Here is a 26,691-nt window from a genome sequence, read left to right as displayed (position 1 = left end):
CTCTACCCTAACGTTTTATTCAGCCAAAACCTGAGGTTTAAAGTGACCCAGAAAGCCCTTTTGAATACCCGTGTTTGTCTTTCCTGATGCCGCTGCCAATTTACCAGATCTCTGTCTCCCTCCTCCTTGCGCCGATGGCAACTAACTCCCCTCCTTTGTGTTTTGTAGCTGCTCTTCTACGTGTAGCTGCACCACCCCTATTTTCAGAGGGATTACCCAACCTGCTCAAGATGGAGATGGGGGCAGAAAGTGCTGGTGAGAGGTTGGGAGCGGCCGCTGCAGCCCCCCCAGACCCAACGTGAAGGACACCCACAGGAGAAGACACCAACCCGGTGCTGAGCCGGTGGCAGAGGAGCAGAACAACACCCAGCCCCCTGCAGCCACCCGCTCCACACGCACCAGGCAGGGGGCTGCTGCAGCCACCCCTCATGTCACCCCCCCATGTCACAGCTCCTGCCCCACCAGCCATGGGGCTCCCCACGCTCCATCTGCACAGCCAAATCCAGGTCCCCGGGGCTGGCAATGCCCAGGCTGGCGGCAGCTTCTGCCCTTCCCATGCCAGGGCCAAGCTCCAACCAGCACCACTGCCCAGCCTGGAGCTGTGGAACAAACACCATGGCTGATGGCAGTGGGCTCGGGCCTCAGTGGGGATGGACTGGAAATGGTAGAGCTTCGGGAGCAGGTAAGAGCCCTAGAGCAGAAATAGGTTAGTGCAGGAGTGAATAACCGCGGTTTGTTGTTCTCAAGAATAAACCTTTCCCAGTTGCCGTGTGCTGTCTCTGCAGTCTCACAGTCACCGTTTCCACACCCGGGGCAAGGAGTTGATTCAGGAACACGAAGGTTTTGGCTCCATCCCACTAAAGCCAAAGGCCCCTGGCACCAGCGCTGCGCTCGGCCAAACCCAGTGAAAGGCTTTGAAATGACTTTTGAAGGGACTCACGGCTCTTGTCCCTCTGCCCTGTTGCTCTTAGGATGAGCCTCATCATTCCCATTGCAATAACTATGGGGAAAAATGGGTCTTTGACTTGTGGCACAGATTTGGGGTAAGCAATGCTGGTTTTGGTGCCAGGTAGGTGCTAATGGGGGAGAGCCAGCCCTGTCTGCCCCAAACCACATCCATCCCACAGCTGCTTATCTGCAAGTGTAATTAAAGCTTTATAGGACAGCAAATCCCTGGAATTTGTGTCCCTGCTTGCAGTCCTTACGGTCCTTTCCAACCCAAACCATTCCATGCTTCATGACAAGGAATGGGCCAGGCAGCGAGTACCATTGGTGTGCCACCCTCATGCCGCACATCCCCTGCTCGCCCTCATGTGCCGACTGAGCACAGAGACATTTATTGTCAGCATCTTAAAAAAATAGACTTGTATTAGACAGTGATTTCCAAGAGGTTCTCGTCACAATCAGTAGTGGAACAGCAGCAAAACTCAAGTCCAGGCATTGCAGAAAGCCCCCCTTTGCCCTGTGGGTGCCCGGCCATAAGCTGAATGCCACCACCCCACTATCAGTGCTTGTTCTCAATGCTCCTGTCCCACAGCTCCTGCTGCTGCAGCAGCGTGGGCTGGGCCTTGGTAACTCGATTTTTCTCCTCCCTTTTCTTCGCTATTTGAGCCCAGTTTTGAGATTAAGTGTTGCGAAAGGCTGGAAAATCCCCTTGTGCCCTTGCCCTTGTCCTTGTCCTGCACAGGCCTCCCCTGCCCCTGCCCTGCAGCACAGCATGGGCCAGGCAGGGAAAAACCATGTTAACATGTAAAAATAACTGTTTTTTTCCCTGCATTCAGTGTAGGGTTCCCCAAACCATGGGCACTTGGCTTCTGCACTTGGGAGGGGGGACATGGAGGTGGCTCAGAGGCTGCAGTAGTGAATGCAGGACTGTGCTGGCTGGGAGAAGGGCAGTGACCAGCCCTGTGATACCCTGCAAAGTCACCCAAAAGCAGCCAAAAATCACCTGGAAGGACAGTGCAAGCAGCAGAACCACACTGGCGTCACTAGTGCAGGCAGGAGGCTCCCCAAAGCCCCAAAACACATGTATAAGGGGGAACTGCTGCTCTTCTGACACCCTGAGCTGAGCCAGCGCCGGCCCTGGGCTCCCTGAGCTTCCTCTTGCAGCCAAGCTCCCCCAGCTAAAGCGAGATGCAGCCTCCCCGCACATCAATGACACACATTGCCAGCCATGCGAAGCTGCAGAGGCTTTTAAACCTTCAAATTGACATCTCAAAGTGTAAAAATGACAAAAAAAATCAATGGATCTGGAGGTTTTCCCTCCCTCAGCACCTCCTGCCTGCGGACAAGGCAGCAAGGGGAAGCATGGCTGCAGTGGAGCAGCACCGAGCTGCAGGTCAGAAGAGGAGGATCTGCTTTGAGGACGTGAAAGGCTTCATGGCAGCTTCCAGCGCTTCCTTGTAGTCCTGGAGCGGGACCTCAGTGCAGGCTGGTGCCATGAGGTGGCCCCTGCGGATGAGCTGGCACAGGGCATCCATCATGCTGGCCACGCTCTCCTGGTCTGCAAGGGAAGGAGGGAGCTCTCACCATTGTGGATCCTGTGCCAGAGCCCTGTGGCTGCCCCATCCCTGGCAGTGTTCAAGGGCAGGTTGGACACAGGGGCTTGGAGCAACCTGCTCTAGTGGAAGGTGTCCCTGCCCGTGGCAGGGGGTTGGAGCTGGATGAGCTTTTCCAACACAAACCATTCCATCACTGTATGATGTCCCCTGTGCTCCACTGGGTCCTGGGGTGTGATGTGCTCCCAGCTTGGACATGTGGGATCAGGCAAGATCCCCATGGGGGAACACCAAATCCATGTCCAAGCTATGTCACCCAGTGCCTGTGCTTCAGCTGCCCCAAGGACTACACAGCACCAGCGTTGAATCATGGAATGCTTTGGGTTGGAAAGGACCTTAAGATCACCCAGTTCCAACCCCCTGCCATGGGCAGGGATGCCTCACACTAGCCCATGTCACCCAAGGCTGTGTCCAACCTGGCCTTGAGCACTGCCAGGGATGGAGCATGGTGGTTCAGCACCCATTCCCGTGCTGACCCGCTGCACCAGTGCCACCCCTCAGCACCCCCCGGCTCACCCTGCTCATGGTCCTTCCTCCACTGGGTCATCCAGAAGCCGCGGAGCCGCACGTCCCGGAAGATGAAGGCGCTCTGTGGGAAGAGGGACCTGCATGAGGCCGGTGTGTCCCCTCCCAGCATGACAGTGGTCATGGCAGGCAGGGCACAGAGGGAGTGGAGATGTGACTCCAAGGTGTGGAGTCAAGGTGGGTTTGATGCTCTGCATCCATGGGGCCGTTTCCTGCTGGGATTTTACAGCAGTCCAAATTCTCCATAGGAAAAACCAAGAGGCCTGCACTGGGTGCAAAGCAGCCTGAGCCATAACGGACCCCAACAGTTAAATGTAAAGGTTGGAGGCTCCCAGTTTGTAGGCAGGGGAGAGCCGAGCTCCTGTGGTGCTGAGGGGACAAGGACATCCACAGTGGAGCACAGGGGATATCATAGAATGATGGAATGGTTTGTGTTGGAAGGGACCTTAAAGCTCCTCCAGTTCCAGCCCCCTGCCATGGGCAGGGACACCTTCCACTAGAGCAGGTTGCTCCAAGCCCCTGTATCCAACCTGGCCTTGAACACTGCCAGGGATGGGGCATTTTCCTCTCTTAATGAGCAATTAGGATGATGAGACATGAGGGAAGCTCCCAGCAGGGTCCAAAAACCCCATCCAGAGAGTTTGCTGGTGCTAGATACAGCCCTGCAGCTGCTGGGTACAACCACGAGCCCTGACTTGGGTGCACTGTGCTCAAAACCGTATGGTTCTTTGGCAAGGTTCTGAATTATGGAGCCAGGCGTGTGTCCAGCATCCAAATCAAGAACATCTCCAGTACCCACCACAGGCACCATCACAGGCTGCTTTGCCATCCCGCCATAGGTGACCATGGTGCCTTTGGGCCTGGAAGAGGAAAGGGGTATTTGGTTATGTGGTCCCCAACATGCAGCTTTGACCTTGCAGCCTCCCCCTTTGCCATAACCAACCCCACCACTGCACAGACAGGCCCATCCTCACACCAAGGGATCCCACATCTATCCCTCGGGCTCTGTTTTGCAAAGCTCCCCCCTTGCTCCCATCCACCATCAGCTGAACTTGCAGCTAAACACACCAGTTATAAGTTATATATGGCCAGGGCCTGGTGGACCTTCTTCATACCCAGCCCTCAGCTGCCTCCAGCCACCAGCAGCATTTGAGACATGCAGTGATGATGGGTTAACCTCAAGCCGCTGCTATTTTCCAACCCCACTTCTCCACTCATCTCCCCTCTCCAAACTCCAGTGATGACCAACATCATCAAACATCATCTCAGGCCACCTCTTGCACTCTGGGGCCTCTAGAGCAGGACCCTCTGGTGCTGGTTGATGTCCCCAACCCCATTCCCAAGCCACCACGCAGCCAAACTTACTGCAGATGCCGCAGCATCTCCGTCGTGCTTTTGCCTCCGACGCAGTTCAGGGCGAGCCGGGGCTTTGGGATGCTCTGCAAGAGTTTATCGAGAGAATTCCCAAATTTTAGGGCTCCTTTTAAGGATAGGATCGTGGTTCTTGAGGGAACAACTGCCTTAACCTCAACATTTACTTGGGGTCAGCTAAAATCTATAATCTGGCCCTTGTGGTAGCAGCAAAAGCCCTCAACTTCTGGGGCTAAATCCTGATCTAGAGAGAGATTTGTCCTTCCCACCATCCCTGCACCTTTCCCTGCACCACTGAACTGTAGGGAGAGCCCTGGATGGTCTCTCTGGTGGCATCAGTATTGAGGTACCTTAAATATATCTTTCATTTCTGGCTTTCTCAGCATCTCTTCCGTGATGACGTGGTCTGCACCCAGGGCCATCAGCCTCTCCACCAGCTTTGGGAGATCAGGTCTGGGGAGAAGAAAAGAAACCAAAGACTCAATAAGCCAGAAAGCAGAGGGTAACCTTCTCCTCCCTCCTCCTCAGACACAGCTTGAGGACAAGAGGGCAGAGGCTGGGGGAAACCTTGGAGCAGCAAAGAGGTGAAAATCCTGGCTTGGATGAGCAGGACAACCAGATCCAGCTCCCAAATTTGCCTAACGTCCCACCAACCTCCAGCCCAGGCTGAAGGCAGCTCCGGCCCCACAAGAGACCTTCTCCTCTCCCCATGGACCCACCTGTCCCTCACCACGTTGATGGTCTTGATGCCGGAGGCTTTGGCAATCTGGATAACAGCCTGGCCCACGCCGCTGTTGGCGGCGTTCTGGATGACGGAGTCACCTGGATATGAATAAATCCAGACTTTCACTGCAGGAATGACTGGCAAATCCACCTGGAATACTCTTTCCACCCAGCAAAGCCATACCTGGCGCCAGGGTCTCGAAGTCGGCCAGCATGCGGTACGCTGTGCAGGGGTTGACACTCAGGGTGGCAGCGCACAGCACCGGGATGTCACTGGGCACCTTCAGCAGCATCTTCTCAGGGAACACCCCCTGTGTCCGCCACGTCCCTGGGTACCAGCAGTATCACAGGCAGGAAGGTGGGCAAGGAAAGGAAAAGGGGATGAGACCTCAACTCACACCACAGCCTTGACGCTGGGCACAGCAGCATCGCCATGCTGTGCACCTGGAGAGTGCGTTATCAAACATATTCCCTTATGGATATGGCCAAAACATTGCAAAAGGCAGGGGATGGATCCCCTGTTGCCTGCTGAGATTTATCACCCAGCCAAGTCTAATCATTTCCCAGAGGGATAATGAGACCAGGGCTCCCTGGGTGCAGGGAGTGTGCAGAGATAATGGAAATACTCCCCATCCTACAGATGAGCCCATATATTCAAAGCCAATTTAGTTAGATTTACTCCCTCTATACTTAGATCCGATTTAACCCCCTACCATCCATTTACTTCTGCTTTTTATGTTTAAAAACATCACATTTGGATCTCGACTACATCACTTGCCTTCTCCCATTAAGCAAAAAAAAAAAAAGCCTTTTAAGAAGAAACAAGGCAAAGAACAAGCTGCTGCACTAAACCAGAACCCATCATTTGTCTGGCCATTGGCATTTTGGAGGAGCACAAGAGACATTTGTTGGAAAATAAATCCCCATGCTTTCCCATCAGAGCACTATTAAAGAGAACACTAATGAGATGTAACCATGACCTTGCACAGGGTAAATGCTTTATCCCAGGTCCTTAAAGAAGTTCTAAGCAGATGTGACAAAACATGCTTGTTCACAAAGATTGCTGCGATGCTTTTTATTGGCACAGAAGCCCCATAAAGGCTCTATGCTATAGAAAAGTGGATTATTTCTAAGTTCAAGTGTAGCATAAGTAATGGCATCACTCTTGTAAGTGCTCCAGGTTTTTGCACTGCATGTGTCCCATGCACAGCAGCCTCTTCCTTGGGGACCCCCATCCTTCCCTGGAGCCCCCCTGCATCTGCAGAGCATCACTCACCGTGGTCAGGGATCAGGTAATGAGCTTGCTTTGAGAAGAAATACATTAAAACTAAAGAAATACCCGGTGGAAATAATACAACTTAAACCGAGATATAAAGAGGTGAGAAATGAAGATGCCTTTGTGCAGCTCCAGCACTTATCCCAATGCTTCCTGGCTGAGCCAATCAGCCCATTATATTTATGATCAGGCTAATATGATGCTAAATGGGTTCCAATTGCTGCTTCCTTTGCTCAACATTCCCTAATGGAGCTTTTTTCCCCCCTCATTTTAAGTTACACCTCATTAGATGTAATTGCTGTAAGCGTGAGGGGCACATGGCTCTACCCACACACCACAAAGACGATGCTTTGGAGAGCAGTGGTTTTGCTCCAGGACACCCCAAATCTCCACACCAGCTCCCCAAGTATTGGTTTGCAGGAGAGCATGGCCATGGGTTTGCTCTCAGTGCAGGCTTGGGCATCCCAAAAGTCCCCTGAGAAGATGCTCTGCAGGGAGGGGTGATGCAGGAAGAACTCACCAAGGAGCAAGGATCATAGAATCATGGAATGGTTTGTGTTGAAAGGGACCTTAAAGCTCATCCAGTTCCAACCCCCTGCCACGGGCAGGGACACCTTCCACTAGAGCAGGTTGCTCCAAGCCCCTGTGTCCAACCTGGCCTTGAACACTGCCAGGGATGGGGCAGCCACAGCTTCTCTGGGCACCCTGTGCCAGCGCCTCAGCACCCTCACAGGGAAGAGCTTCTGCCTAATCTCTAACCTGAACTTCCCCTGTTTCAGTTTGAACCCATCGCCCCTTGTCCTATCACTACAGTCCCTGATGAAGGTCCCTCTCCAGCATCCTTGTAGCCCCCTTCAGACACTGGAAGCTGCTCTGAGCTCTCCACGCAGCTTCTCTTCTCCAGGCTGAACAGCCCCAATGTTCTCAGCCTGTCTCCATATGGGAGGTGCTCCAGCCCCTGATCATACTCGTGGCCTCCTCTGGACTTGCTCCAACAGCTCCATGTCCTTATGCTGAGGACACCAGCACTGCACACAGTGCTGCAAGTGGGGTCTCACAGAGCGGAACAGAGGGGCAGGATCCGCTCCTTCAACCTGCTGCTCACACTAAGGTGATCCAGCCGTGCCGTGGCTCCTGGCACTGAGGATGCCGGGTACACACTCACCGAGTCCGGAGGTGGCTGGGATGACCCAGTCCCCGGGTTTCAGAGCCGCCACACGACGCCCGACCTCCAGCACCTCCCCGACACCTTCATTGCCTCCCACAGCCGGCAGCGGGGAGAGGATGGCGTACGTCCCTGCCAGGAAGCCAGAGGTGAGCTGCAGACCTCATCACAGCCCAGACCTCCCCATGCCAGGTTCCACCTCCAAACCCTCCGAGACATCCCGCTGGGAGCATCCCGCAAGATCCAACATGCACAAAGGATGCAGCTGGAGTGGTACCTTGGATCATATTGATGTCGGCGGGATTGATGGGAGCTGCCAGCATCTTGATGTGGACATCGGAGTCCCCCAGCTCAGCCACTTCGAGGTCCTTTAGTCTTAACAGGGAGACACAAAGGAAAAGTGCATTAATTCAGGCTTGGCTGATGTCTTTTGCACCTTGGTTTAAGCTGGAGAGACGTCATAGAATCATGGAATGGTTTGTGTTGGAAGGGACCTTAAAGCTCATCCAGTTCCAATCCCCTGCCACGGGCAGGGACACCTTCCACTAGAGCAGGTTGCTCCAAGCCCCTGTGTCCAACCTGGCCTTGAACACTGCCGGGGATGGGGCATTTTCCTCTCTTAATGAGCAATTAGGATGATGAGACATGAGGGAAGCTCCCAGCAGGGTCCAAAAACCCCATCCGGAGAGTTTGCTGGTGCTAGATACAGCCCTGCAGCTGCTGGGTACAACCACGAGCCCTGACTTGGGTGCACTGTGCTCAAAACCGTGTGGTTCTTTGGCAAGGTTCTGAATTACGGAGCCAGGCGTGTGTCCAGCATCCAAACAGGAACCGAACACCCTCCGGAATGAGCAGGATGAAGTTAGCTCCTTGCAAACCCGCTTTGATCCAAACTGCAAGGCTTCAGCAGGAAAACACGGGGACTCCATCCTGGTTTAGGCTTCAAATAAACTACAAATCAGCATTACAAGATGCAGGGACCCAACCAAAGGCCTCAGCAACAGCATCTCCACACTGTATATATTTTTCTGCCCTGTTAGGCATTTGATTAAATCATTTTGGGTTCTACCACCCCCTGCACATCTAACTACTTGAAATCCCTTCCTTTTTCCTAAAGGAGGTTAAATATTGAGGTTAAAGTTAATACCATGCAGCGCCTCAGCCCTGAGCCAGCACCTTGGGCATGAACTGATTTCCATCCCACTTAAAAACTGATCAGATTGATTAGACAGACAGGCTTTTGATGGCAATACCCAACCACCCAACAAAGCTTTGGTCACCAGGCAGAAAGGTCACTGATCTTAACAGATTCAACTGGTTGCATACAAAAATGCAGCTGTTTGGGGATTTTAGGGCTCATCCTGCCCTGCTCCAGCATTACAGGAACTTGGGTACTTGCAGCACAAAGGAGAAGTGATGAAGCACAAGACTGCCCTTGCACAAGCAATGGGGCGAGGGCTGCAAATCAGCAGCACCGTTGCACAAGGGTCATAAGGGAACAGCAACTATCTGTCCCCCCAAAATCCCCATGGGTTTGGTGCCTGGCTGCACACGGATGATGTTTTTAGGGGTGACCTGAGTTGCTTCGAGGGGGGCAGCAAGTCCTCGAGGTGTCCTCCCTTGGAAAAACAAGGCACAAAATCCCCCAAAATGGGGCTTTCCCCATACGCCCCCCGCAGTGCAGCCCACTACAGCCCCCCTGCACCCCAGTACACCCCCATGTCCCCCCTTACTGCACCACGGCAGAGGGCTCCCCGTGTCGCTCATAGAGCAGACCCCGGGCTCCCCGCAGCACCCGAGCTGCCGCACGCTGCATTTCGGCTCCGCTCGGCTGGACTCGGCTCCGCTCGGCTGGACTCAACTCGGCTCGGCTCGGCTCGGCTGGACTCGACTCGACTCGACTCGGCTCGACTCGACTCGACTCGACTCGACTCGACTCGACTCGACTCGACTCGACTCGGCTCGGCTCGGCTCGGCTCGGCTCGGCTCGGCTCGGCTCGGCTCGGCTCGGCCCGGTTCGGCACCACTCGGTTGAGCCCGGCGCGGTCACCACTACCGTCACGAGGGTAGCCCCGCCTCCTCCGGGTCGGCCCCGCCCTCCGCCCGCCTTAAGGGGGCCCGGCCACACATGCGATGAGCCGGCGGGGTCTCTGCGGGGCAGCCCGAGGGTCTCCCGGGATCACCGGGGCCGGGCTCCTGCTTCGGGGCTTGTAAAAAGATATTAACTCCGGCATGGCCAGAGCCGTGCCAGCCTGGAGGCCAGGGTGATGGGCACAATGGGATCCTGGTGCACACAGCGAGCTGTTTTGGGGAAAATATCCCCTTTCCTATGATTTATGAACTGGTGGCTTCCCGCCACCCTGGAGGGGATGTCTGTGCTTCCCGCCAGCGGGGGAAGCCACGTGCATCAGATGATTCTATCAAACAGCAGATGCCTGACACAAGTGGTGAGAAAAGAAAAAGTAATAAATCCTGATCGTGATTTAATTCACTGTTTTCTATAATTATCTTGAAGGAAAGGTCTCATTTATCCTTCTAATTAAAACTGATGAGATCGGAGGGGGAAAAGGGAAGAGCTGGCGCCTGCCTCACTGATCTACCCGTCACACAGAACAAGCACCGGGTTTAAAACTAATTCCTGCTTTCATAGAGAGGATGGAATTCTCTGACTGGGCACTGGGAGAGCTCAATAAATCCCAGTTTGCTCATCACAGTCTGCTTCTATGTGCAATTAGCAGGTTTCTTCGTTAACACCATCCTTCCCCTCACCCGCTTGGCACCTGCAGCAGTGAATGAGAGCACCCAGGGCATGATGTGGGTGAGAACCTCATGCTGGAGCCTACAAACAAACCCCTTTGGACAAGGGCCTGTAGGGACAGGCCGAGGGGAACGGCTTTAACCTGCCAGAGGGGAGACTGAGATGAACTCTGAGGCAGAAGCTCTTCCCTGTGAGGGTGCTGAGGCGCTGGCACAGGGTGCCCAGAGAAGCTGTGGCTGCCCCATCCCTGGCAGTGTTCAAGGCCAGGTTGGACACAGGGGCTTGGAGCAACCTGCTCTAGTGGAAGATGTCCCTGCCCGTGGCAGGGGGTTGGAGCTGGATGAGCTTTAAGGTCCCTTCCAACCCAAACCAGGCTGGGAATCTATGGTTCTAAGATTATCCCACTCTACACGGCCCTTGTTAGGCCACACCTGCAGGTTTGGTCCTCACTATACAAAACAGATGTGGACGGGCTGGAGAAGGTCCAGAGAAGGGCCACAAAGATGATCCAAGGACCGGGCAGTGTGTGAGGAAAGGCTGAGAGAGCTGGGACTATTCAACCTGGAGAAGAGAAGGCTCCGAGGAGACCTTAGAGCAGCTCCAGTGCCTAAAGGGTGACTATAAAGAAGATGGAAACTCCCTTTGTACAAGGAGTCACAGGAAAAGACAAGGAGTGATGGGCGTAGGTTCCTCCTGGGGAGATTCCAGCTGGACACAAGAGAGAAATTTTTCCCAATGAGAACAGTCACTGGAATTATCTCTTTAGGGAAGTGGTGGATTCCCCATTGTTGGACACTGTTAAGATCTGGCTGGACAGGGTGCTGGGACATCCAGTCTAGGCCATGCTTTACCTAGGAAGGTTGGACCAGATGATCCTTGAGGTCCCTCCCAACCTGGAACTCTCCGATTCCATGATTTTCTTGCTCTGATTGGCAGCACCCCCATTTATTCAGCGTGAATTGTCATGGGAGGTTGGATTTGCTCCTTGCTCTTGCAGCTCCAGGGGATGCCTCATCCACGCAGTGAGTTTGAGAGGGCTCAGAGCAACCCTGGTGAGGGCACCTCGAGGAGCCATCCAGCACCAGCACAGCCATGGAGGGCAAACCAGGCTCTTCCCACATCAGTTTGGTGGGATCCTGAGCACATCCGTGTCCTTGCAGCATCTTTACCACTGGGAAGGAACAGTCCTCAGGTGGCTGAGTGTGGTGGGCACCATCTCCATCATGTCTGGCTGCTTTAAATGAGCATTTTAATGTAATCAGTAATCACAGCAATAAAAGAGTAGGATTCCCAAGAATGCCAAAAGTGCTCCAGGTTTGTTATGGTGGGGTGGCTCCGGCATGGAGGAGGATGCTAGTGTGATGAGAGGAAGTGCCCACACTCTGCACCGTGTGGCAAAGGGTTAATCACTAATTACACCAGCATAATGAGCTGCTTTTCCATACCTTTGGAAATGTATGGACTCCCAAAGCAGGGCTGGCAGACGATTTATGATTATTTTGTTAATGTTTCTCTTGTAAAAAGCGCAGTTTCCCGGTGATTAATGACCACTTCAGAGCCTGGAATTGCATTTTTGTGTTAGTTAGGAGAGAGGCATGAAAATCCACTTTGTAGTTGAGGCTTTTAGGAGTGGATGGCAGGAGGAGGAAGAGGAGACAGTTCCTCAGCCCACGGCGCCGCGGTGGGTGCTCTGGCCGGGGGAAGGAGTGATGCTCTTGCTCCCCTTTCCTTTAACCCCCCATCATCGTTAATGAGCTATTATTCATCACAGCATTGATTAATTAGAGTTATTCGTCCTCATTCATGGCTGGAAAGCAAACTCAATGTTTATGAGGTGGGTTTATTCCTGCAGACATGGAGCCTGCGGGGATGCAGGGATGAGTGGGAGTGAGCTGGGTGACACGAGGGTGACACCAGGGTGACAATTGCTGTGATTTAATCCCTAAAACCTCAAGAGCTGGTTTACAAGGGACACCTCAAGCCCAGTGGGTTCAGCCTGACCCTGGGAGCCCCGCGTGTGCTGTGCTACCTCCGGCTCTCCCAGCCCCGCATTGAGTTCATGTGGAATTATTCATTAACTGCTCACAAGACGGACACACTTTTTAATTAAGAAGAAGAATAATTATCTATTGCCTCTTTGGAGGAGAAAAGGAAGGTGTGTTGGCTTCGCTTAGGAATAATGAAGAAAGCTGAGGCTGGAGAGGTTTTCTTTAGGGGATGCTCAGTGTTGTGTCTCGGTGGCTTTCCCATGGCTTTCTCCAGCCCTTGCAGCATCTCCTTGGCCTCCTCTGGCCTCGCTCCAACAGGTCTAAGAGCTCTTGAAAAGATGCTCAGGTGAAAAAACCCCCAATCAAATCAGCATCCTTTATCCTGTTTAACTGTATTTTAGCTTTTCTTCCCCCCTCCTCTAGGTCCCAATAATATTCCCATTCTGCTCCCATCAGCAGTCCCGAAATATTTCCAACACTGCAGGAAACTGTGAGTGTCTTATCTGGGGTCTGGGTTTTACTGGTTCAAAAGCTGGTTGGTTTTGTTCATTCCTGTTAGGCTCAAAACCTCAGTGAACTCGTTCTGTTGGAAACTGCCTTGGAAAACCACCAAAGAGGTGCTGATGCTCAGAGGAGGACAAACAAGAGAGAGGAGAGCTGCCCCTTCCCCTCTGCATGAAACTGAATCAAAGAAAACCAAACAAGCTGTAAAACCAAGTGAAAAATAGTAATAAATAAATGCTGGATGCAATATTGTTCCCTCCTTTCCTTCCAGCCAGGCTGTAACTGAAGGCTGGATGTTCACCCTGTGCTCAGGCTTCAGCCTGTCAGCGCTGAGAGATGATGATGAGAAATTGGAGCAATATCCAAACCCCAGGCCTGGAAATAAACAGCTTTTGTGAGTTGGGATGTGATCAGAGACCCAAAATGCCCCTGGTTGATTTACATCCCTCTATTCCTCAAAAAGAACCATCCTGAGGCAATACCAGAGGAGATGGCACTGAGAGTTTTGGGGTTAGAAGTGGTTTGTAACAATCCCGGGAGCAAATATTGATGCTCTCAGACAGCTCTGGAGAAGAAGGGAACTGGCTCTGACCTTTGCATCCCAAATAATGGGGTTTTTAACTGTTCTGCGCAGCACTGCTGGTGGATGCTGGGTTTAGGGAGGTGCAGAGCTATTCCTCTACCTCACCCCCACCATCACTGAGGTCTTTGCAAGAATTATAAAAAGAGACAAAAATGACCCAAAATGAAATAAATAAGCCCCAAACAGGCTTATTTAAATGGCATGGAGGAGATCTTTAGGCTGGGCCTGCCCGGGAAGCAGTGAAGTGGCGAAGTGGACCTGTTGGTGCCACCTCCATGAAGGACAGATCCCTGTTGGAATCTGATGTGTCCCTGCAGTGTCACCGCCAAGAAGGACAGCAATGTGAGGTCGTGGTGGGGTGGCAGAGAGGGAAGGAGCTTATCCCTAATAACATATTGGCGTGTTATGTTTTGAATCAGAGCTGTTGCCTCGGACCGTTCCTTTGCCAGCCCAGGAGAGAGGAGCTGGGATTTTGCATCATTCTAGCAAAATCCCTTTAAAATCCCACAGGGAGAATTTGGGGACATGCAGAGGTCAGCCTGAGGTGGCCGGGGCAGTGCTGCCCTGTGGGGACAGCTCCAGAGCATCTCCCATGTGGGCTGGGATGCTGCCATGGGCCATGCTGGTGGTTTCACCTGCAGATTTAGGGGAGAATGCATGCAGCTATGGGAAATGCAGCAGTAGCTTCAGAAAGCTCCTTCTGAGATGAAGACCAACGTTTCCTCTTGCAATCAGTGCCTGGGGTGAAAAACCAGCAGTTTTCTGGATGCATGTGGTCCTCAAACTCAGCCATACATTGGGCATCTACGAGGCTGTGCCATTGAGTGCTGTTGGGGCAGCTCCTGGGTGACGATTTAGCTCTGGTTGTTCCACTGATCCTTGGGCTTCCCAATTCACTGCGGAGAAACACCAGCACCCTTTGAGCACAAACCAAAAGGTGGGTTGGTGAGGGGATGGGTCTTAAATAACACAGAATCATAGAATCATAGAATGGTTTGGGTTGGAAAGGACCTTAAGATCATGGAGTTCCAACCTCCTGCCATGGGCATCTTCTAACATTTTCCTGCCTATTTCCTCTGGGAAGTGTTGTTCATTCGTTGCATTGAACAGGAATAAGGAGGTTTATTTGGATGAAGACATAGAAGTTATTTCATCCTTTCAGGCTGTGATAACTCATCTAATAGCTCTATTACATCCGGCCACGGCACCGCGTCGGGTGTCTGACCGCTCGGGGCTGGACAGACGGGAGGAGAGCATCGGGATGAGATAATCTATTTTGTCTATTAGGAAGGAAAAAGGGGTTTTGGGCATTAGTAAAAGGCAGGTGATTTGAGAAAATAGCTGAGACTTTATTAGAGAGAAAGAACTGGATGGGGGTATAATAGGTGGAGGTATAGGAAAGGAAAAAGGAATGGAGGGAGGCTGACTGTAGGTAAAAAGGGAAAAGGGGCTGAAAAAAGAGCAAAAGGTAGAAATTTGGGTGTGAAATTGCTAAATTTTCAGTGCAAGGTGCTGGGGATTGTGTCTGTGCAGCTCTACAAGAGCTGTTTCTGCTCCACTTGGAGTGATGCTCGGGAAGGTAATGACTGACCCTGTGCCCTAAGGGTTTAATGGGGGAAAATAGGGAATTATTATGCTGGCAGCAAAACGGGGTATTCTGAAGCTAAATTAAAAATGAAAGGGTTTTGGGGTGGAAGCCCTGATCAGTGTGGAGATGTTTGTCCACTGCTTTGGGTGAGGCGGGTGGGTGCTGCAGCTCCATCCCATGGGTGCGGGATAAGGGCTTGGGACAGCTCCTCTCCCTCCATCTGCCTTTTGATGGGAATAACTGGGAGCAAAACAACCCTTCCCAAAGCACAGCTGACTCCGGAGACGTTCAAAGCCCCAAACCTCAGCTTTTTACCCCCAACCTGGGGGAAGCCAAGAGATGTGGTGGGGCTGTGACGGCCGTGATTGAGGCTGCTGTCACCAAACACCCTGGAGCTGAACACATTTCCCCTTCGGATGGGAGGGACGGTTTCAGTCGAGACCATTTGCAATCACAGCAAGGCCTATATTTTCCCTGCAAATGACTATATTTGAAGAGTGATTACTTCATTTGAACTCGATTGCTCCTGCAAAGCGCTTGGGGGCTGATGGCAGCGGGGAGATGGGGCTGGGCTAGGGCTGGGGGGGGACCATGGTCTCACCCTGCAGGGTGCTGAGTGGTCCGTGCCCCCCAAGCCCTCGGCTCAGGGGGGAATCAGGGATGGGATTTGCACCTCAGGAATGGGATGGACCTGGGTCCTGATGGGTCGTCACCATAGCTGCATGGAGCAGCGTTGTCCTTCCTTCCTCCCTCCTTCTCTTTGTCCCTCCTTTCTTCCCTCTGTGCAGGATTAGTGCTGTGCAGGATGGGTGCTGCGCCCGCACCCCCTGTCCCTGGGGTATGGTGGCAGTCCCTTTGCCAAACTTTCCTCCCTTTCCAACCTGTTACACAAGCAGGATCAAACTGGATGTGCTGGAGGGGGAAATGTCCTCACCATGAGCGCCGCAGGCAATTCCTGCTTGTCCCAAACCTGCTGGCAATGGGAATGCACGCTCTCCGCGCATACACGCATGCCCTTGATGCAGCCCCTCTGTGTGTGCATACATCCCACCCATACACCCCTTCCACACATGCCTATGGCCCCTTCACGTGTCCCTTCCATACATCTTCATGCATGCACACAGCCCCTCCATGCGTCACCTCCATGGATGCACACATCCTCTCCATGCATGTACACATCCCCTTCATGCATGCATGCATCCCCTCTGTGCACACATCCTTTCCATGCATATGTGCATCCCATCTATGCATCCTTTCCATGCATCCATCTCCTCTATGCATGCGTGCATCCCATCCATGCATCCCCTCTATGTATCCCTTCCATGCATCCCCTCCATGCATACATCCCCCCCTGCAGCCAGCAGTGCCACCCTGCTGGAGGGCTCCTCCAAACCCCTTTCCTGGGAAGGATCCCGTGGGAGCTATCGGATGCCTGGGGCCAGCGCCAGCCTTTCACAGGAACAAGGCGCCTTTGTGGAGCCCACGTCACCCTCCGGCTCCTCTCATGCAGAATTGGTCCCCATGGGGGTGGCAGGTCCTGGGGCATGAATGATCCTGGTTACACAGCATGGATCTAGTACCAAATCAATCCCAGAGCTCACCCGAGGAGGTTGGGATTGGGAATTCCCCTACTGTGGTCTGGGCTGTGTGGGGTGATGGAGCAGGATGGTGGCCCACTGGGGAATTAGGGATGACTTTGCTGCGACAAAACCCCCCTTCTTAATTTGGTTTGCAAAGGGATTGGTTTGGAAGCACAGTTTTGGGGTTTAAAAGGCTGTGGGAAGCGCGGTGCATCGCTCGAACAGGCTTGAGTGGCTTAAAAGCTCCGTGTTTCCAGGTTATTTCCCCCCAAATCCTAGAAATGCAGGATCATTCAGCTGCTTTTCCCTCTCTAAACTGAGATGTTCCAGTTCAGCTGCTGGAAACCCCAAACCCAACATATTCCTGCCCAGCCTGGGCAGAGCCTGTCCCCAGCTCATCCCTTGGGTGCTGCATGATGCGGGTCCTCTTCCCAACAGGATTTTGGGGTCTTTTCTCTTCCCTGGGGGTTGGGGGGGGGAACCTGCAGAGCCAGCACCGTGCCAACCCTCTCCTGCCTTCACATCCAAGTGCTTAATTCCTTTCTCCCCTCCTCCTCCTCCTCTCCATGGGATGAAGGCCCTGCGGAGCATTCCATTAGCTTTAGCCCTGATTTAGCCAGCGCATCCCGGTTTTCCCGCATGCAGTAATTAACTGATGCTCCATCCCGTGATTCATGCAGCAAAAAGCTCTTCGGCTCCCAGGAAAAATTCATCTTTGGGATGAAGTTGCAATGATGCAGCCGGGGCTGAGATTAAACCCACGGGAGCCACAGACTTTCCTCCCTGGGGGACAGCACTGCTGGGGTACCCCAAGAACCGGCTCCTGATGCTTCCCGGTTTTCCTGGTGAGTGTTTCTCCAGGACTGGATTTGACCCCTAACAAGTAAGCCATGGACATGGAGGAGCAGCATGGCAGCATCCCTGGCGATGAACCTGGAGGAAGCTGGCAACGGCATCATCCCACTTCCAGGATCGGGAGCTTCCTGGTGGATTCACCCATGTTCCTTGCTGGGTGCTGGCACTGGGTGCTGCCTGCCTGCCAGGGCTGCATCACCACAAGGTGCTGCTACTGCCGGCGCTTCTCCTTGTGTTATTTGGGGGACAATTCCCAATATTTCCAGCATCATTCCCTCCATTTCCCAGGTTTTCATCTGCCAAAGCAGTTTTCGCACCCTGAAGCCGCAGCCCGGTGACCCAGGCATGGATCACGCCGGAAAGCTGAGGCAAAGCTCCCCCTTTCCTCGCCCCAAACCTTTGGAAAAACATTTTCCTCCAGAAATAGGGCCGGAGAGGATGTTGTGAACAAGGAGCCTTTCATCCCCGCTGGCACGGCCGATGGGGACACTGGGGGCTGCCAGCGCTGCGTGTCCCTGCCGCAAAGGGACGGAGCTTTTCCTCCTTCTTTGGGGGTTTTCCTCCTTCCCGCTTGCTCCAGGTCCCATCCTGCACCTCCCTCCCTCCGTCACCCCCTTCCCATGCAAGGGGTGGTGGCTTTGCTGGGTGTCACCGGGCTCCCATGTGCTGCCACCACCCCCATGGAGCCTTCTCCAGGTTTCCATGTCACCATCCTGCGGGAGGAAGCATCAGTCCCTGTCTCTTGAGGACATCCAGTGGGACATGGCAGCACCCGGGGGGGGGGGTTCGGAGGCTGAGAACCCCTCGGGGTGGGCAGGACCCTCCATCCCCAGGGCCCATGGGTGCTGGGGAGCACCCACACCGGGGGGGTGTCACCCCACTTTGCTCAGCTCTGCTGCTGCACCCATTGCCCCGATACCCCAATACCCCCTCCTCAGCCTCCCCCCAACACCCGCTCTGCAGCTGCGGGCCCCCCAGGGTCCGGTTTGGTGGGGACCCCCCCGGCCGTGACCCCAGGGACTCCCCTCCTGCAGCCGGGCACCCCCTGAAACCAGAGATCCCCCGAAACCAGGGACCCCCCAAAGCTTTGTACCCCTTTCTATGCAGTGAGCCCCCCACAGCCCCCCTTTGTATCTGGGGACCCCCTGCAGCCTGGAAACCCCCCTGCAATTGCGGACTCCCCAAAGCCTTGCACCCCTCTGCAGCCTGGGACCCCCCCTGCGATTGGGGGCCCCCAAAAGCCATGCACCTCTCTGCAGCCGAGGACTCCCCTGCAATTGGGGACCCGCAAAAGCCTTGCACCCCTCTGCCCCGGGGACCCCTCTTCAATTGAGAACCCTCCAAAGCCTTGCACCCCTCTGCAGCCGGAGACCCCTCTGCAATTGGGGACCCCCCCAAAGCCTTGCACCCCCTGCAACTTCGCACCCCTGCACCCATGGAACCAGGGATCCCCCAAAGCCTTGCACCCCTCTGCAGCTGGGGACCCCCCCTGCAATTGGGGACCCCCAAAAGCCATGCACCTCTCTGCCCGGAGGACACCTCTTCGATTGGGGACCCCCCAAAGCCTTGCACCCCCTGCAGCTTCGCGCCCCTGCACCCGTGCAGCCTTGGAACCAGGAACCCCCCAAAGCCGTGCACCCCTCTGCAGCCGGGGACCCCTCTGCAATTGGGGACAGCCCCCAGCCTTGCACCCCTCTGCAGCCTGGGACCCGCCCTGCAATTGGGGAACCCCCAAAGCCTTGCACCCCCTGCAACTTCACACCCCTTCATCCGTGCACCCCTGGAACCAGGGACCCCCCAAAACCTTGCACCCCCTTGCACTCAGGGACCCCCCCTCACTCCACCCCTGCACCCGGGGACCCCCCCTGCACCCCCAGACCCCCATGCACTGTGCATCCCCCCGCACCCCTCTACCCCCTACACCCCTCTTGCAACCGGGACCCCCCCAGCAGCCTCCCCCCCGTTCCCCATCCGTGCTCTGTCCTGTCTCGGGGGTCCCATTCACCGCAGCCTCTCCCCACCCCCCAGCCCCCCGTTACCGGGAAACCCCCCTCGGGTACCGCCCCCCCCTCCGCTCCCCCCCAAATCCCACCGGCGGGAGGCGGGGCTGGCGCTGCGCGCGGCGGCCGGCAGGGGGCGCCCCCGGCCTGCCCGCGGTGCCGGTGCCGCCGGTGCTGGTGGTGCCGGTGCCGCCGGTAGCGGCGTGTCCCGCGCGGCGGCGCTGACGTCAGGGCGGAGCGAGAAGGAGCCGCCGCCGCCGCCGTGCGGGCACTGCCGCTATTTGAGGTGCGGGGCGGGCGCGTAGCCCCGCTGCGCCACCGCCACCGGAACCGCGGGGCCCGGACCCTCCGCACCCCCCCCACCCCCCGGACCCCCATCCCGGACCCCGCCTCGACCCCCCCTTCCCGGGACCCTCTGCACCACCCCCCCTCTGGACCCTCCGTTCATCCCCCCCGGGCCCCTCCGCTCTCTCCTGCCCCCCGGCCGCACCATGCGCATTGCCCCGGCATTGCTCCTCGCTCTCGCCCTGCGGGTCTACGCGCTGGACACCGAGACACCCGCCGGTAAGAACGGGGGACACACACACACACATACGGACAGGGGGTGCTGGGACCCGTCGGTGGCCGCCGGTAGCTCCGGTACAAGCTGGTTCCTGCCCGTCCCGCCGCGCCGCGGGTGAGCGGCCGCCGAGTTCGGGACACTGGGATTGGAAGGGGGGGGTTTGGCTGCGCCGTCCGCACCGGAGCTGAGCCCGCGGCGATCACCGGGCGGCCTCGGTGCGTGCGGCCCCGGGAAGGCAAAACTTCCCCCGCGTTCGGGGTGGCCCCGGGAGCGCGGCCGGCGGGGCGGCTCCGGTGGGGTTTGGGGAGCCTCCGGGAGGAACAAGTGGGTGCTGCGCCCCCCGGCTCCCTCCCGCCGCGGGGATATAACGCGGGTTTGGGTCTATTTCCTTTATTGTTGCGTTTTTCCTCCTCGCCGCCCAGCCGGACCCTGCGAACAGGGGCTGGGGATGGGGCGGAGGCACAAGCGGGGTGCGGGGACCCATCGGGGGGCTCGGCTGCTGCGGGCTGTTGGATTTAGGGGCTCCCGAGCCCCTACCGGGGGCTGCGAGTGCGTTTTACAGGGGAAACTGAGGCACGGGGGAGAAGGAGCTGGTTCTTTGATCCGAGAGGACCCCGGTGCTGCAGCCTCCAGCTCTGTGCGTTAAGGGGTATTTTTTTGGCTGGTTCTTCAGATTTTTTCGCCTTTACAAACCTGCGTGTTAGTGCATTGATTTTTTAGGGTTTTTTTGGGTAGTGGCCTCCCTCCAAACAACTATAAATAGTGGCACCCATCAGCAGTAAGCAAAATAAGTCTGACCTGTGCGGCAGGGGGACGATGGATGGATGGATGGGGGGAATATGAAGTAGTTGAGGCTCCCTGTGGCTCATGGAAGGTGGAAGGAATGGGTTTATATTTGCTGGGCATCTGGAGGTGGGGGGAGTTGTGTACTGGGTTGGGGGGAGATGCTGCTCTGAGCACCCCCTGCTTCAGGGCAGAGCAAGGAGGCAATGGGGAAACTGAGGCACGCAGCTGGGGAGGGTCTCGGAGCCCTCTGCCAGAGGAAGGGGGTTCTGCACCCCCCGGGTGTCAGAGTGGGGGTCCTGAGCTGTGCTGCTCCCCGGTCCTGGGGTGTGTGCTGTTGATGGCTGAGCTGCTGCAGGCTGTGATGGGCAGGATGGGGACCTGGTGCTGGGGCTGGGGGGAGGCTCTATGGGGAGCAGAGACCCCTCTCAAGCAAACCCTTTCCCCTCTGTGAGCTTCCTTCCTGGCAAGATGGCATTTGCAAAGGGCAGGATCCTGGTGTAAATCAGGAATGTGTTTGTTCCAGCGTTCCCCTGGTAGATGCAGAGCAGGCTCAGCTCTGCGGTGAGGGTCTCATCCAGCCCCCTGGCTCTATGGCAGGCTGCCTCCTACGTGAATCCTGGTGTTCCCTCCTGCCGATGTGGCTTGGCTGGTGGCAGGGATGTTGCTGGCTGCAGGGACATCGTGCTCCGGGGTCAGCAGAGACCCCAAAGCCAGCCACGGGGGCAACCGGCTGCTTGTCTCTGTGGGTATTTAGAACCTGGGTGGTTTCTTGCTGCTCCTTTGCACAGAATGGGTGTAGTGTGATCCCTTTTGCGAGTGGGGAAACTGAGGCACGGCATGCCTGTGACCTGTGGACCTCCATAAGCAAGTGGCTGAGCTGGGGGAGAAGCTGCGTGCCCTGGTCACAGCCTCCCCATTGCTTTGGGATGCTCTTTGCTCCTTCCTGGAGCGCACAAACTTTTGCAGTTCATTAAGATTTCCCAGCGATGAAGCTGTCGGTGCGCATCTGTGTCGTGCTTCTCCTAGAATCCTAGAACCAGCTAGGTTGGAAAAGACCTTTACAATCATCAAGTCCAACCGTTAAGAGCCCTGGAGGAGGTGTGGATGGTGGATGCCAAACCGAGTGGTCCCTTGTGCTGTGTGTCAGCGATGGGGACCTGTGAGCTGCCACCGATGGGATTTGCCAGCTTCATCTTTCCTCTCTGGGCTCTTTGGAGTAGAACACGGAGCTTTTCCTCTCTGAGCTCGGAGCAGGCTGGCTTGAAGGGCTCCAAGCTGGGCCGTGGGGCAGGCTCGGCTCCTTTTCCTCCTCCTTTTCATTACCCCTGCTAGGAGAGGGCACATCTCCACTCCTCTTGCACCCATGCACCCCAAAACTTCAGCAGTAAGTTGCATTCCATGTGTACCCCAACCCACATCCCGCCATGCTCCCGGGCTGTTTTCCAGCAGCCGCCAGCGCTGCGTGGCACTCCCGCTGTAATTATGCGGAAGCTGCTTGCGCTTGGCTTTGCCTTCGTTAGCAGCAATTAAACACATACAATATTTGGGTTTGCAGCTTCCACTTCAGAGGTTGGTGCTGCTGGGAAGCCCTGGACGGCTGTCGGTGCCATCTCTGGTGGCACTAGGGCTGGTTTTGGGGGGGGATCTGAGGGGTGGTTGATGGTTGGGTTGGATGAGCCCCTCGCTGGGGGTCAGGCAGGAGGGTCCTGTCACCCCCTGGGACAGCCCTGACAAGCTGGCAGGAGGCAGCACGGGTGACCCTGACCCTGTGTCGCTGGGTTGTCTTGGCTGAGTGAATGGGAACTGCGGAGCAGACGCTGTCCCCAGGGCTGGGATTGGGGTTGGGAAGCACAACAAATCCGTTAACCATTAACCACAGCGTCTGCAGCAGCGGGGTCACGGGAGGATGCTCCGGGAAGTGCGATGCTGTGTCTGCGTCTCCCCATGCAGGGGCTGTCCCCAGGCAGTGGGGTCCTGGTGTTGGGGTCAGTGTTTTGTGCTCTCTGTGTGCTTGGGTGCCTGATCCTGCTCTTCCCAGGGTTTATTTCCCTCCATCTGGCTGCCGATGGGCATTTTCATTCCTCTCCACCCCATTTGGCGTTATGTTTTCCTTGTCTGCTTGTTTCAGGCTTGGATTTTTTTCCTCTCCCTGCTTGTTCTGCCAGGGAAGAGTCTCTTTTGCTTGCTCCTATATGTGTGTTCTTAATGCCATGGCCTTTCCTGGAGCATCCAGACAGTGCAAACACCCCTCAGGCTCCTGCATGCGGATGTGACCAGGGCAGAGGCTTCCAGCTCCCAAGCCCTTGGCTCTCCAGTGTCCTCTTTCCACGCGTTGGAGCGTGGTGGATCTTTATTATCTGAGAGGGTGAAGAAGAGTTTAGGGATGCTCCAAGTGATAGGGATGTTCTGAGTGATGCTGATGCTCCTGGATGGACCCGTCCCTCTGGCTCCGTATCAGAGATCCACGTTGGAGGGTGGCAATGCCTGTTTTAACTCCCCACCAAGACTCACTGTTGCATTTGCACCGTTCTTGCCCTCTTCTTGCTCCAAAGCTCCTGTTTCATGTGTTGACTCTGGGTATTTGGACCTGCCCTGGTCTGGTTTCGGGAACAGGGATCCTGGTGAGTCACCTCCTGGCTTAAACTGCACATTTTTCCCTTTGTTACCCAAACTAAGACAAACCAGCCCCATTCCAGCTTCCCTGGGAGCTTTCCCAGAGCAAAGCCCAGCAGGATCAGGACCCCTGGGGAAGCAGAGACACCTCCTGGAAGACAAAGGCAGATGCTTGTTGGTGACTCTGGCTGCGACAACCTCCCTGCTGGCTCTTGACGTTGGTTTCCCCCTGGATGGAGCTTTTCCATTACATACAACCCATCACCCCATCCTCACTCTGCGGAGTGGCTCAGAGCCCGAAGCATCCCATACAAATCCTTTCCTGGCAAATCCCTCAAGGATTTGCTGCTTTGCTTTTAGCAGCGATGCAAGGGTTAAGCACGAGGAGATGGTGAGGCAGAGGCAGGTAAATCCCTGCTGCATGCTTGGAGCTGGGAGGCAGCGCAGGCTCCGGGAGCTGTATCCACACATCTCTGCCATCTGACTGCTTAAACCTCCATAAATAAGCTTTTTAATAATCTATTATTAACATGCACTATAATTGTCTTATTAGACATGTCTGGGAACCTTTAGTTACCGCATGATTAAATGTCAAGATTCCCAAACCTCTTCCCCCTGAAGGCAGCTTGGGATTTGCTTTGGATCTCACCCTCCCATTCCAAGCTGGAGAAGCCCACTTGAACATGGGGAAACTGAGGCTTTCTCCTCCAGGATAAGGAGGATTCCCAGCAATTAGTCCTCCGGAGCTAACTGCCTCCTCCTTGGCAGCCTTAAAATAAATAAGTCCTGGAGATGGAGCTTTTCCTTTCCGCTGCAGGTGGCCTGGCAGAAGCTGCCGCCGCTTTTTCCCTGTGCCGGGATGGATGTGGATGGGTGATGGGATGGAGGAGAGGGGATGCCAGCCTCCATGCCTAGAGGGGTCCTGAGGACATAGGCCCTGCCTTTCATTTTAAAGCCAGGAGTTTTGTTCCTGCTGCTTAGATGATCGTTTGCTGCAGCTCATCCCCTGGCTGCTTTTGTGCTCCTCCAGGTCCTGCCTGGGGTGTCATGGTCCTGCTTTGCAGCACTTCCCTGTGCCAGGGTGCTGGTGGTGGGGATACACACATCCTGAGGTATCCTTTAGGTTTAAGGGGCTCTTTGCACCCCAGTTTCTCCCATCTGGAGAGCAAATCCATCCATGGATCGTGGCAGCTCTTTGAGCTGGGATGGGGCTGTCCCTGTGGACCTCTGCCAGACCCCACATCTGGATGCTGGTGCTCTGCCCACTGTGGGAGCAGGACAGCAAAGCTCCCCCCATGGATGTGGGGCTGTTCCCATGGGGAACCATCCCACAGGGTGCCAGGGCAGCTCCGAGGTGGTGTCAGGGCTGCAGTGGGAGCGCAGGGAGGGTGATGCTCCTGCAGTTTGGGGTTCAGTGGGGTCCCGGTGTATGGTTCCTCCCTCTCCATGCCTGTCAGACTCACGGCTGGAAAGAGCCTCCTGACTGGTTTTGGCCATAGATATGTGTATCCTCACCTTCCTGCAGCCCCAAGTGCTCCAGATGTTGAGGAAACAGGAGCTGGGGGGGTTGTTGGGTGCTTAGCACCCCTCATGTACCCTCACTGCAGCTGGATGTGTTGCAGCCAGAGCAAATCTCGGAATGGTTTTGTCATACCCTGTTTTTCATTGTGTTTTATTTGATTTGGCTTAAAAACCATTGGAGAATCACCCCTAACAGGGTGGTTGTGCTGGTGCGGACCTCCCTGGCTGCCTGTCACTGTGTGGGGCTGGCAGAGGGTCCATCATTCCCCATGCTGGGTGCTGGGCTCTGCCCTAAGTGTGCCACCCACTGGGTGCTGGGGACCCACTTGGTCTGGGAGCCCTACATAAGCCAGTAGACAGCTTTGACTTCTTAGACCCCTCCCTCCGTGGATCATAGAATATAGAATCAAGTAGGTTGGAACAGACCTTTAAGATCATTGAGTCCAATCTTTACCCCAGCACTGCCACGGCCACCACTAACCCATGGCCCTAAGGGCCTCGTCTACACGATGTGTGAACACTTCCAGGGATCAGACCTTTCTTGTCATCATTAAGGTAATCAGGATTGTGGCTGGGATGCAGCGTTTGGCTTGAGATGCTCTGAGCTCTCCCAGGACAGGACCAGGGGACGGCGATGACCTGATGTGTCTTAATGAGGCCACTGTCCCTGCGGCCGCTCGGGGTGGCTGCGGATGACAGTGTGTGGACATGAGCCGCTGGGCTCTGGAGCCTGGTGTGCTGCTTCATGTTGGAGACCTGCAGCCTAATGAGCCCAATTAGCCCAGTGGAGGAGCAAGTGCTGCTCTGCTCCAGCGTGCTTCACCCTGCAATTGGACCATCAGCTGCCGCATGGGTCACCGGGAGCAGGATGTCACCATGAGGAGAACAGCGGCCGATCTGGAAGAGGAGATGAAATGCTTCAGCCCAACTACTTCCCTAGTGCAGAGTCTCATCTTTGGGATGCTGCCTGGGGGTCATCTTGCTGTCTGACAGCAGATGATGGAAATGGCTTTTTCTCTGATGGGCCAGAGGCGATGGAGCACTGTGACCGCTCGCTTATGGAGGTGAAGGCAGGCGGAAGGATGGACTATGGACAAACTGCATTTCGTTGCTTGGATGGGTTTGGAGATGTCCATGGAGCTGCTGTGGTTTTGGGGATGCTCTGAAGGGCTCTTTAGGGTGCAGCCCCCTCTCTGTCCCACACTGTGTGCCCTGATGCCTCAGTTCCCCCCACATCTCGAGCTGTGATGGTGGAGCATTCAACAGTGGGGATTCCTAAACCTGGGCAGCAAATCCATGCAGATCCACCCAAGGATGGTGTCTCCTCTGAAGCCTTTCCCCGGCAGCTGGCAGCCCACCCATGGGGACAAGGACCTGTCATGGGGCAGGGCAACCCCACACACCCTCGAGTGCCAGGTCCTGGGTCATGCAAAGCTTCTAACCCCTCCGCAGCGCATCCCTGCACATCAGCAGAGGCACATTAACATGTGATTAGCAGAATGAATGCTCTTCACACCATGACTAGGTGCTGTAACTGGGGTAATTGAGTTAGCAGGGGTGGGTGAGCCCTGGTTACCTCAAAGTCCCCTCTGGGTCACCTGGTTCTGTGAGTTTGGTGGCGATGGGGCATCCATGGAGGTTGGTGCTGGAGCTTTCCAGTGCGTTTTTGGGAAAGGAGCAGCTTGGGGGTGACTTTTAAAGCCCTCCTCCACTCTCAGGCTCTGGCTTCTCTCCA

General features: G+C 55.4%; 2 protein-coding genes across 10 annotated transcripts in view; one reads left to right on the top strand and one right to left on the bottom strand.

Moving 5' to 3' along the window:
* Window positions 1–1,350: 1,350 nt before the first annotated feature.
* Window positions 1,351–9,684, bottom strand: MECR (mitochondrial trans-2-enoyl-CoA reductase). Of its 5 annotated transcripts, none has more exons than XM_030504619.1 (10): window positions 9,352–9,684; window positions 7,896–7,993; window positions 7,619–7,750; window positions 5,362–5,505; window positions 5,174–5,276; window positions 4,805–4,907; window positions 4,449–4,522; window positions 3,883–3,943; window positions 3,075–3,147; window positions 1,351–2,503 (listed from the first exon to the last, which is right to left on the bottom strand). In XM_030504619.1, the coding sequence occupies exons 1-10, from the start codon at window positions 9,432–9,434 to the stop codon at window positions 2,340–2,342; spliced, it is 1,035 nt and encodes a 344-aa protein (XP_030360479.1). In that variant the 5' UTR covers window positions 9,435–9,684; the 3' UTR covers window positions 1,351–2,339. The 5 variants fall into 5 exon arrangements, with proteins under 5 accessions (XP_030360479.1, XP_030360480.1, XP_030360481.1 ...); XM_030504620.1 differs by having other exon boundaries at window positions 9,414–9,671; XM_030504621.1 differs by having other exon boundaries at window positions 9,481–9,666.
* Window positions 9,685–19,677: 9,993 nt separating this feature from the next.
* The window catches only part of PTPRU (protein tyrosine phosphatase receptor type U), a 61,521-nt gene continuing 54,507 nt past the window's right edge, over window positions 19,678–26,691 (top strand). For 4 of the 5 annotated variants that reach the window (XM_030504616.1, XM_030504615.1, XM_030504614.1 and 1 more), the window contains exon 1: window positions 19,678–20,038. In XM_030504616.1, the coding sequence (XP_030360476.1) occupies window positions 19,966–20,038 (73 nt within the window). In that variant the 5' untranslated portion in view covers window positions 19,678–19,965. Of the gene's footprint in view, window positions 20,039–20,605; window positions 20,674–26,691 lie in introns of those variants that run through there. The other variant, XM_030504617.1, reaches the window with a different exon arrangement.

Source organism: Strigops habroptila, chromosome 12, assembly GCF_004027225.2.
Source record: "Strigops habroptila isolate Jane chromosome 12, bStrHab1.2.pri, whole genome shotgun sequence".
In the NCBI taxonomy this organism is placed as follows: Eukaryota; Metazoa; Chordata; class Aves; order Psittaciformes; family Psittacidae; genus Strigops; species Strigops habroptila.
This window is presented reverse-complemented; position numbering and strand designations above follow the sequence as displayed.

Bases quoted from the DNA above. Each gene is read 5' to 3' on its own strand.
- MECR (XM_030504619.1), bottom strand. From the start codon at position 9,434: ATGCAGCGTGCGGCAGCTCGGGTGCTGCGGGGAGCCCGGGGTCTGCTC. The intron at 3,944-4,448 runs GTAAGTTTGGCT...TTCCTCTTCCAG, and splicing joins GAGATGCTGCGGCATCTGCA to GCCCAAAGGCACCATGGTCA. The intron at 2,504-3,074 runs GTGAGCCGGGGG...CTTCCCTTGCAG, and splicing joins GAGGAAGGACCATGAGCAGG to ACCAGGAGAGCGTGGCCAGC.